This window comes from Alligator mississippiensis, chromosome 4 (genome assembly GCF_030867095.1).
Source record: "Alligator mississippiensis isolate rAllMis1 chromosome 4, rAllMis1, whole genome shotgun sequence".
Classification (NCBI taxonomy): domain Eukaryota; kingdom Metazoa; phylum Chordata; order Crocodylia; family Alligatoridae; genus Alligator; species Alligator mississippiensis.
Genome location: NC_081827.1, coordinates 19,925,382 through 19,937,563, shown reverse-complemented (window position 1 = coordinate 19,937,563; position 12,182 = coordinate 19,925,382). Strand labels below are relative to the sequence as shown.

The window sequence follows — 12,182 nt, the reverse complement described above, 5'->3', positions numbered from 1 at the left end:
CTATGGCCAAATCACCGATTCTCTGAATCAGCATCGAATCTTCAGATTTGGATTCAGCTGAAACGAATTGGGGACAGTGATTTGAATCAATTAATCAAATTGCTGTCCCCAATTTGGGCTGAATCCCAATCGAATACAGCCCATTTCACACACCCCTACTATGCAACATTTTGAGAGTAATACTGTCATCCTGAAGTTTCAGTGCAGAAGTTGCAAATACACCAGTTTTTTTCCCCTTCCATCCTTTTTACATCAGAATAATTTTACTGACTTGAGTGGAGTTACCTTACTTTTTAATGGGGGAAATGAGTAAAAGAAGTGGACCCTCTGGGTTGTTCTTTTGAGAAAGTTACTTTTAACTGGTGCAGGACCGAAAAAAATTAAAAACAAACTGTGAAGAATATACATCTGTAACACTCATTCATAGGTTGCAATTACCTGGATAATACCTGGCGAGGCCAGTTGCACTGCCAAAAACTTGCCATAATAAAGTTGGGTCTTCTTCTCTATTCTCTTTGAAGGTATCATCCAATGCAGCAGTCCAATTGAGTTCATTTAACACTATTGTAGCTGCAAAACATGAAAAAGATTTGGTATTACAATGCTATAGTTTTCCATAATTAATAACTATTGTGAGTGACAGAATAAGCTTTTATTGCAAGTTAGAGCACTTCATGTTAAAGACCAATAGTGGAAGTTTTTGGAAATTTGTCCCTATGCTTTGTAAGATTATCATACTATCATCTACTGCTTGCTAGTATTCTTCTTCCTTTATATCTATAAAATATGCCATTTCTGATGGGTATTTTATTCCCAATTCCACGTTATAGACAGGAAATCAGCATGTAAGCACATGACTTTCTGATCATAGTACACAGTGATAAAGAATACAGCGATACCAGCGAAAGATATGCAAGTCGCTGGAAAAAGCTAACCGAGATCTCCCTTGAAAGCTACATGCTTTAAGAGGGATTCCATGGGAAAGGGAAAAAACAAGGAATTAAAAAACATTAGACTTGTAAAACTGAGCTGGGAGCAGCATGCAAAGATGGTGCTCATTACTGCAAGTTAACAAGATTTTCATGTTTATGGATGTGATCGCTTGCAGAAAGATCAGTTGTGTGGACATTAATATTCATGAGCTGGGTCAGTTCCACAGTGAACTTGAGATACAAGGAAATTCATATTCTTGAGCATGATCAGCTAGGCACTAAGTGGCCAGTTACATGGAAATTCATATTCACAAAGTTGTTCTGGACTGATGCTTGTGTTACTCATGCAAATATTTATATTAGCATGCTCAGTGCCTTAGTGGGAAAGAGATGGTAGGAAATTTACTCAACAACTTATAAACAATGCTACAGTACTAATCAACAGAACAAATAATGAAGTTTAATTATGAGACGGATAAATAACTATGGCTTTTGCCATGATTTAATCAGTTGTAAATATCTCATTAATTTCCAAAAATATCTCATTTATGTTAGGCAACAGCTGGCATTCAGCTAATTAGAATAGAGCAAAGTTTTATTTGTTGGTTGGGTCACTAATTCTTTCCTTTGTCTTGCCTGATGGCATTATAAGGAGCGTTTCCAAGGATGACATACATGGACTGATGGTCGCATACTCATAATCGTGAAGAGCAAAATGCAAAGCAAAGGTGAAGATATCAGAAACACCTAAACACATGTATATAAAGTTTCTGTAGTAAATGATACTCTAATTGAAATTCCCCTCTAATTGAAAATATGGCACCTAAATAAGAATGAACTATTTTCTGGTTTTCTGCAGCAGCTCACAGAAAACTCAAGCTGAGATGAACAAGTCAGCTCCGTGCTCAGACAAGACAGTGGCATTATGCTAAAGAACTCTGTAGGCAAATCTCAATTCTAATCCATTATTGCGGTGGGGAATAAAACAATAGAAGTCTGGTGCAAAACTACAATATATATATCTGAAAAGTCTGCTTCTAAAAATCAGGTTGTTTTACTTAATTAGATAGACAAGAGACCAACATTAAATTGTATAAGCTTGTTTTTAAGGGTTAAGGAGACATTTGGTGCGCTACATATTCTGGGGAATGATTTATCTGATTATTCAAAGTAGTTTTAAAATCATGTGATACTGTTTCAAAACCTAGCCTTCTGGAAAAAATATAAAATTAAATCTCCAATTCTTCAGATTCCTAGTAAGCAATAACTTGTAAGAAATACAGACACTGTGTCAAATATTTAATTAAAATATATATACCAGTATGTTTATATGAGGAGGAACAATTCCCTTGGACATAGTAAGTACTTAAAAATTGTGAATTTAAAATATTTACTCTTGACTACATCCTTTAGCACCAGTCAGATCCATTGTGCAATTAGGCAGTATACATTCTTTGTACTCTCTTTGTAAATTGTTTCTAATTTGACTAGATGTTACTTTCCTTCCATGACAGGTTCATCCTGTAAGAAATACAGTCAGCAGGAGTTTAAGCCATTGACTTGACCAGTGTCAGGATTCAATTAAATCCTGCTTTAAAAAAAAAAAAAAAAATAAAAACAGAACCTCAAACTAATGTCACTGTTCTCCTTCATGATTTACAGAAAGCTCAGTGTAATATAATTCTTTGCACAGAAGTCCTCACCTATACACTGCTGTAAAGCAGAGAGACTAGGACAAATAGGGTTTTTAAACAACATGGAAGATAGGAAGGCCTCTAGATTAGGAAACTGAACCAGGACTCAGAACTCTACCAACAACTCTTTCAAATAACTGTAGAAAAGTCACTTGTACTAGAATTCAGAGAAACATTTCAGCACCAATGCAGTCAACAACATTGAAGCACATGCTTAAGTGCTCCACAAAAGGAGGACTGTCTTTAGAATATGTTCATCTCAAAATCTGCACTTTACCAATATACTAATCCATTTGACTCAGTTTTCTCATGCATAAAATAGGCATAGCAATACAAATATATAAGAAAATATTCAAATGGCATAGTGAGGTATTGCATAGAAAAGGCAAAATAATAATAATAATAAATAAATAAACAAACACAAATGTTGAAATACCTAGATACTGAAGTGATAAGGGGTTTGATATAATTAGGTAAATTAATAGATCAGAAAACATGAAGTATGATTCTCTCTTGGTTTTTCCCAAAGCTCTTGGCTTTTCCCTTTTGGTTTTTCCACAGTCATATTAGATGCCATGTTTTTTCTGCTATAAGCAAAGAAAAGTGGTATGCAGTTCTCTTTAAGCCCTTCCTTTGTTTTTAGATCAATCTTTTTCTGCCCAAGAGGATTTTAGGACATATGCTGCAGTTTGCTAAGAAAAAGTACTTCTCCCTTGCTTACACATTTTAAAACTATATTTTAGAAAAAAAAATAAAAAAAAGTGCTACAGCTCAGGAAAAAAAAATGTTTCTGTCAAATCCAAATGCAGGAAACAAACGATAACAAGTGGAGTTCAACAGAAGCAGCAAATGCAGGCCACTAAGATGTCAACAATATTATAAAAAAAAAAAAGCTGTGCTGTGCACCATCTCTGCTGTCACATTTAAAATAGCACACCTTGCAGCACTCCAGAAATTAATAAAGTGAATGCCGCAGCTTTAAATTGCCAAAATAGCTCACGCAATTGAAAGTTTCAACTTTCATCAGCCTGCTCTTAATTCACTCTCACCGTGACCACGACAACTTGTCATGTGCTTGCAAGCAAACGTGCAGTGTGTGATAGGGGAAAACGTATTCAGATTCAAGAGCATAAAGTCATTAAAACAATCATTCCTGGTGGAGGTTTGGTGTTTGCAATAGAAGCTGGTTGTAAAAAAAAAACAAAACCAACCAAACAAAAAAATCCACAAGCAGGATTATCCAATCTAACCAAATCAAAAGATCAGCAATAGAAAAATTACTGGGAAGGAAGACTAGCTTTAACCTTTGTGCTTTTCAAACTTGTGTTCATCCATGAAGCTTGATGCTGCTTTGCACTTATGGATGAATGTACCCTCACTTTCAACAGGCAAGAGTGCTAAAATTGCTGCTGATGAGATTTACCACTTTTTTGCTTCTAGTGTTAATTAGCAATTTCAAACCAACACCTCTGATGAGTACCTGATTCCAGTTAAATGCTAGCAGCAACATTTTTGAAACTTTTCCAGGATAAGAAAAATGATCTAAGACAACAAAAAGTATGTGGCCACTTAATAAGATCTATTTGTAAAGCTTGCATTACTGTGGGTTTTGTGTATATAAAGTGGATCCCACAGCAAGTAAGAATTGTATTAATTTTTTTGTTATTTTGAAATTTAAAAAAAATGGAGCTTTCTAAAACATATGTTATTAGTTGTCATGGAGAGGCCTATGAAGAAATTACATCTAAGAATGATCTATTTTGCTTTTTGATTTACAGTTTTGTATGGGGAAAAGGATTTTGACTGACAGCTGGCAGAATATCAAGTGTTAGACCACTGATTATTAACCTTACTTCCACGAACTCTAAAACAGGTCCTGGTCTCTGAAGCTTGCTTCTTCTTTTATTACTACTTCTCACTTGGTATGGGCAGGAAGAAAAAAACTAAATTAATTAACACACAATAGGCAACTTCATTCTTGCCTGCTAATTCCACTGAACTACATCCATCTTTTCCTTTTTTCTCTCTTGTTTATGACATGGGATTCAGGGGCCTTGACAAGTCATGGATTCAATTTGCCTCTGCAAATGCAATCAATAAAACATTGCACTACTGCGACCTTAAAAAGAGCTGGAAGAATACACTTTTGATGATTTATTCAATGTATAGGCTCTGGCCTGCATAGTAGGCAATGTATAACTTAATTTGAAAAGCCTAGAAGCTATTTACTATGCCTGAAAATATGTCAGCTACAGTTCCCTAATGAAGCAACTATGCATACACTGGAGAGAACAGAAGGTACCATCTCTGCAGTTCATTTATAATATAAAAGAAATTGTCTTTTAGTGTGATTGGGGGGTATTAAGTTCCACCAATGAATGTAACTCATTGCTTTTTTAAGATTATATAGATACAATTATTATTATGAAGGTGATATACATTTCTAGTCAAATGTTAGGACATTTAAATGGGCACTCAGGGAGCATACAGTCGCATATGCATCTGTCCATATGCAACAGTATGCATGACCTGGAGCATGCGCGCGCGCACGCACACACATGCGCGCGCGCGCGCACACACACACACACACACACGTGTGCACATCTGTCAGCAACAATGGCATGCATACACACATTCTGAAAATTCTACTCAAGATGTACCCTCATTTTTTTGCACCTGATATGTTGTATTATATTTTCAAAGCTTATATGCTTTCTCATTCACATTAAAGGAAATTAAATACAGAGCTAAACATTCCCAACAATCATTGAAAGCCTTTATCACCATCACATTTTATGCTGAGCTGACAACAAATAAGTAGCTTTCTGTGCATCTCTGAACAGATCCAACAATGGAAAGGATTTTTATCAAGTGTGTAAGGCAGCTGTACATCTGGAGCTGCTTCCCAAGTACAGTAATCCTGAAGGCACCATTTAGTCTACCTAAATTTAAACCCTGTATAAACCCTAAGGTTTATACCTTAGGGTACATAGAGGCATTACATTTAGATCAACCTAACCAGGGATAGTTTGATCTAAATACCCATTTGTGCAGGCAGCCAGGGGTTTAAATTGGACAAACACTTACATGTCCAATCTAAATTAGTGCACCTCCTGAGGATGTGCAGTAACTTGGATTGGGAAAGAGTTAACTCAATCTAAGAAGGGGTTAACCTGATCTAGTGAACGCCTGCACATGTTCCCAGCACAGCCCTGGGGTGGGACAAGCCCAGCGGCTTGCCCCAGACAGGGCTGTACTACTCTTATCCTCCTCCCACAATCCTGACTTATTTTACTTTGTTTGACATAGGAAGTAAAAAGCTTTTTAGCCCCCAACCCCTTCCTATTCACCAGGAACCACCTCACAACCCCCCTGATCCCACTAGCCCCTCCCTTTCACCCTGTTACCTACCTTATGTTGCCTGCACCATTCCTGGCAGTGGCAAACAGCTTTACAGTTTGCTCCCAGTCTTAGTTTAGTCAGTTTAAAAAAAAAAAAATGCCTAAACCTAGATCAGGTATGTGCAAAACTTTGTTTGCACCCTTAGTGAAATACAGATCCTGGAGCTAACTCTCCTTGCAAGATACCATCTCTCTTCCAGTGCAAAGCTTACAATGACAGAAGGGAGTCCATTATACCATTTAGGTGCCTGCACTGTATCTGTTCTTTTTAGAAAGTCTGTGGTGATGTTGGTAGGAAAAGGGAACTTCTCTGAACTCTTCAAACTTTAAAGAAGCTTTCACTTTTTTAAGAGCATCTGTCTTCTTGTCATTATGACAATGTAAAGCCTGAGCAGCTTATTGTTTTATTAGTCTGCAGTCTTGCTTTTTATAAATGCAACTACTCATACAGGATGGTCAGAGGAATGGACTGAAAATATGCTCAAACACCCAAAAAACATGCAACCTCCTACTGCTAAGCTGAATACTAACCAGTTTATCTGGGAATGAATCCCTAACCCTTCAGTCCTCAACTGGGCCACAGTGTTTTAAACTGTTGTGACCTTCAGGCAGCAAACGATACAAATGATGTCAACAGTGAAAACACACTACTTCCAACTGGTACAAAGACCAGCATCCTTCCTGCTTGGTAATAAAGTTCACCATGAACACCTCACCCCAGTGGTCTTCTCGCTTTGTCAGCTGTCAGTGCAAACAGAATCCTGTTCAAGGCTTGTACTTTGAAATTCAAAATACTCTATGGGATTGATCCTTGCTACCCAGGAGATCACCTCTCCTGATGCAACCATGACCTCAGACAACAGCTGTGTTCCACCAGAACAAAGACACTGTCAATCAAAAGGGACAGACTCCTGAGTGCAGGAGACACAGCTCTCCTAAGATAAGAACTGTCATAGCATTAACTATCAGAAATAAATGCAAAGTTAATTCCTTAGGCTTACCCCACATTTTTCTCACTCTCAGTCATTCCTCTCCTCCCATCTCCTACCTCAGACAAACAAAAATGTACACAAACTAGTAGTGAAGCTATTCTTCAGGCTGAGAAAGGGAATGATTTCTATTACTAATATGCATATATGTGTATGTGTGTACATGTAAATATATAAAAGCACTAAATTTTTTGGTAGTTAGAGGTCATATAGACATCTGGAGAGATGTAGAAAATCAGGCAATAAGGCTAGAGCGATTTAAATATGTAGATTAAATAAGAATTAGTATAGGTACCTTGAATAGTTTTATACATAGCAAATATTTCCTTTAAGCTTTCTTGTGCTATGCGGGTAAATGTGCCTAAACCTACTGCAAGATTTTTGTTGCGACTCTAGGATCTTACTGGTTTAAAATATGCTTATAAGAAAATAAGTATATACATTTCTACAATACAAAGGATGTCCATCAATTTAAATATAAAGTTCTCACATGCATATGGTTCATTCTTTGTATTCTATGTATGCACGCACAAGAGTAACAGTACTTTGCAGAGTTGTACTAAAGAATTTTAAATTTGCCCTGCTTATTTACAAATAGTTACCTAATTGAACATATACAGGCAACCCCTGCTTAGCACTCTTAATTGGTTCCTGAAAAACTGAGCATTAAGCAAAACAAGCGTTAAGTGAAACTGAAAGTATTTGAGGATCCATGATGGTGACCACAAGTGTGGTCAATACTGCAGACTAATAAAACAATAAGCTGTGGTCCATAATGGCGACCACAAGTGTTTTTAATGATGCAAGATGGCAACTGTGAACATTATAACGAAACTCACTGAGCGCTAAGTGAAATCAGGTATCAATTTAAAATGAGCGTTATAGCAAAATAGCGCTAAGTGAAACAGTGTTAAGCAGGGGTTGCCTGTATTTGTAACTGTGTATATGTATTGAATAACAAAGTGCATTAAACACTTTCTTTTTAAAACAGTGGCAACAACAATTAGTATCAGCAGGATGTTAGTACAAATGACACAAGGTTTGCTATTTTTTCTTTTTATCAATCCCCAGCCTCCTCCCAGAAAACAAGGCTATCCTTTGGTATTTTTTCTAAGCACCAGATATGCATTTCAAACACGGAAACAAAAAAGAAAATGCGTGGTTCTAAAATTGTTCCATTTTATAGTAACAACATCATTTAGTGAGTAAGGAAGAAATTTTCGATTGGATTCTCTATTATCTTATGCAACGCTTCGCTTGGCCTTATAAAAATGCTTCAAAATCTTAGTTTGAAATTATCTGTAGGAATTCCTCCAATACTAAGATTTAACCTTGTCAGAGAATGAGAATTTTTCCATGAACCCTGTTATGCATCCAATGCAGCGTAAAGAAATCATGGTACTGTAGCAGGACCCGGCCCACGGGTGGCTGTGATGCTCCCTGGTGGCAATGTAACTCTTGCCCCACTCTGGCTCCTCATTGTACCTTCCCTTTTATCTCATCTGTCATGCATCCACACATCTTGCAGCATATAATGAGGCTGCTCCCAGAGTCCTGAAGTCACTTGTGCCCCTTTGGACACTAAACTGTGGCCCTCCTGGCTCTATTAGTGCCCTAGGGCACCAGTCATCTTATGGGCAATATACACAGCCTCCATCCTGCCCTGTAGACAAGCCCCTACCTTTGAGATGTTACTCCATCATTGAAATACCAGCCTATATGGGCTTCAGCCTTCTTGGCTTTGGCCTGTTGGTTGATATCACTGAGAACTCCTATGGCTAGGCTCATTTGCTCTGGCCTCAGTTCCAGCCTTTCATCCATCTCAGGCTGCCTTGTCCCCTCTGGGCTCAAGCCCTGCCCCTCTCAGCCTCAGCTTGCCTTTGTCTTTCCATCTCAAATGCCTGCCCTGGCAGACCCCTACATGACCTCCACTCCATCCCAGGGATGGGCACACCCAGTCTTCTCATTTCAAAATTAATCCGAACATAAATATAAGCAATTGAAAGTCACCCCACTCAGGGTCATTTCCCACCCCCTTCCTTCCTTAACTCTCTCCTTCTAGCTATAGGATGGCTCAGGGGCCCACCAGTCTCTCCTACAGCCATCTCTCTCAGGAGCTCCTCAGCCTGCAGGGCCAAACAGACTTCTTGGTCTCAGGCACTGGTCTTATATGTCCTCCAAAGCCCACCCCTTCCTGTGAGGTGGCTCTCCAGCCACACACAGGGGTTTCCACTTTGGGTTGATGACCAGCTTGCCCTCCTCGGCTGCAGCTTAGCCCAGCTGCTTCTAGTTGTTACTTCTGCAGTGCCTGGAGGTTTGCCTCTGGGCTGCTTATTGCAGTGCAACTAGCTCCAAGATAGTCACCCTCCAGTGGTACCTCCTCTCCCTGTTGTTACTTGCCTGCTAGTGTCCAGGCCACTGGCCTTTGCCCAGCTGCGGGCCCCCACACCACAAGCTTAGCCTGTTACAGCATCCCCTTAAAGCCTCTGGTTCCCTGTTACAGGTACGTTAGAAACTGAATTACACTTTAATGAAGAAAGCAATCAAATGGAATAATTTCAACCTCTAAGAGTGATGAAGCATAATTGGGTATGGTATACAATTATACTTTGATGAGAAGCAGAAATGGTAAAACACTCCATACTTTTTAAATGCTCATGAATACTTTCTTCCCTTTTATATGCGTGACACTAGGGCTCAGGCACTTCTATAAATGAGTCATTGTAGAAGTCACTGAAATCTAGCATACTGTTGTTTCCTATGTCAAATGAAGTAAAATAATTGGCAGTGCTACATGATAGAAGCTGACTGGTTTAGCTACGACATACAGATAGCTAGAACAGCATACTAAAAAAGAGAAATGTCCAGGAGAACGCAATGGGAATAAAAATGCCAAGAGCAGAAGACGGCATTAAGCCTCTGCTACATCTCAACAGGAGCAATTAATAAAATGTAAAGTAGATGTAAACAGCTTCTCTGGATAAACCTATATTATTTTCATGAGTTATTTACCACTCTATAAAATGAAAGCAAAACCCTTGTACCCCGGCTTACTGACAGTGACAATGTACTGTTTTTTTCGAACTACGGATGGAAGAACCATTAATTTGATGGTTCTTTGTTTAATAGATATACATAACAATATGTTTACTAGAACAAAACAAAACAGAAATAAAACCCTATCAATACAGGACACTCCACTGCATGTTCGTCCCTCCACCCCTTCCCCTCGTTCTTCCCTGGGGAGGAGAGGAGAGAGCAAACAGCACATGACAGATGTTAGTCACATTGCTTAATGCACTACTGGAAGGCAAACAGATTCTACAGTGCAGAGCATGACACAAGAATCGACAGGCAATAGAACAGAACAGAATAGCACTTGATTGTTTTAAGTAGTTTAGTACATTGTGGGTTTTTATAATTTATTTTTAACTAACACTTGTGTTAGAACCGGGTTATTTAGCAGAATTTCCCTCCCCCTGTATTTTAAACTCCTTCCTTCTTCTGAATTAAATTCAAATTTTAATTACACAGAAGAAAAAAACCCACATATTTTTCTGATTTAAAGGATATGCTGGACATTATGAATAAAACAATCTCATTTTTTTTGCAAAAAGAGAGATCAGAGTTAACATTCTTGATATTCTGAAGGTGTTCACTCTGGTCTCTTTTGGCTTCAGGTTCTCTTTGGGGTTTTATAAGTCCCATATTATTTGCTCTAAAATTTAGCTAAGCAGGTAGGGGTAATGCATCTTTTGCAAATACTTTTTTTCACCACACATTACTTAATTGTTAACATTAATTAGGTGTTAAGGGAGATGAACAAAAAACCAAAGGCTATTAAACTGACAGTCTAGAAATCCCTTCCAATATAAATTGTTCAAAATGACTCCTGAATGGCATGACGCCACCATCCTACTTGGTCTCCAGCCATCATTTTCTAAGTTTTTAGTGTGCATAAAAAGAGGAAAAAAGGAAATATTTAAACAAATCTTTCCAAATGTCTTTATAAATCATAAGGAAGCAAAAGATAGCCCAAAACCAGTTTCCCCTCCCTTTTTTCATGCTTACTCCCACTTCAGTTTATATTACTCCTTAATAAAGTTTGAAAATAATAAAGTTTGAAATATCAGAGATCCTAATACAATTGAATTATATCCAAATTAAAGCCCACTAAGTTCTTTAGACTTTCCTCATGACAACTATACTCATTGCCTTATCACTAGTGGCAGTAAAGCAGGATGCATTTATTAGGAGAGATGTTTTCAGCAGGCTAGGAAAGAGTTAATGCCACAGAGAAAGGCAATTTAAAGCCCGCATCTAGAATACTCTATACAACTCTTGTCACTTATTGTGCAAAAAAAGATTAATTCAAATGGGAACAGGTGCAGAGAAAGCGAGAGAATGATTAGCAGAATGGAGAGGCTATCTTATATGGCACACCTATGTGGAAAGTACACCATCCGGGTGGGCCAATTAGCAACTGCTGAATGACAGCACCAATTAGCCCATCTCCAGACTAATGAGCTCAGATGTGGCGGTACTGCTTCCGGTTTAGGAGACAGCCTGCCCAGGGCAGTGAAGCATGCCTGAGGGTGCCACTGCCAGACACAGCATGTTTTCTGGGCAGATACTGCCTAGGAGTTTTGCTTATCTGGCGGAACAAAATGAAGGGTGAGGGGGAATATGACTGTGCTCTAGAAATACATCATGGGGAATTAAATATCAAGAACTATTTCAGCTATTGGCATGAGAAAAAAAAATGAGGGGAGGAGGTTAGAAACTGTCGGTGAATAAATTTAGGCTGAAAAATTAGAAGGTTTTTACCTTGGGGGCAGGGGGAAGTGGAGGAGAAACAACCTTTCTAGCTTTAAAATGGAGCTTAATCAAATTGCTAACAGGATTATAAAACAGGATTTTATGAGACAGCATAAAACAAGACTATGAATGAGGAGGTCCCTTCCAGCCTTATTCCTATGTTTATTTTGCTATAAATAAAAACAAGGCAACTTTAAAAGGCCAGGTAGGACAAACACAAGCACTGCTGATTTGATACAATAACTAACCATGTGGTAGAACAGCTAGCAATAAAACTGCTTTTTCAATTAAGTATGTAGATATCAAGTGTCTCTCCATGAAATATATGTGTTATGTACTTATATAGCA

At 38.2% G+C, this 12,182-nt stretch overlaps 1 protein-coding gene across 5 annotated transcripts in view; it reads right to left on the bottom strand.

The window, feature by feature from the left end:
* The window catches only part of CACNA2D1 (calcium voltage-gated channel auxiliary subunit alpha2delta 1), a 669,683-nt gene that overhangs the window by 191,797 nt on the left and 465,704 nt on the right, over positions 1-12,182 (bottom strand). For all 5 annotated transcript variants that reach the window (XM_059725817.1, XM_059725819.1, XM_059725820.1 and 2 more), the window contains exon 7: positions 439-570. In XM_059725817.1, coding sequence (XP_059581800.1) covers positions 439-570 — 132 coding nt within the window. The remainder of the gene's footprint in view (positions 1-438; positions 571-12,182) is intronic.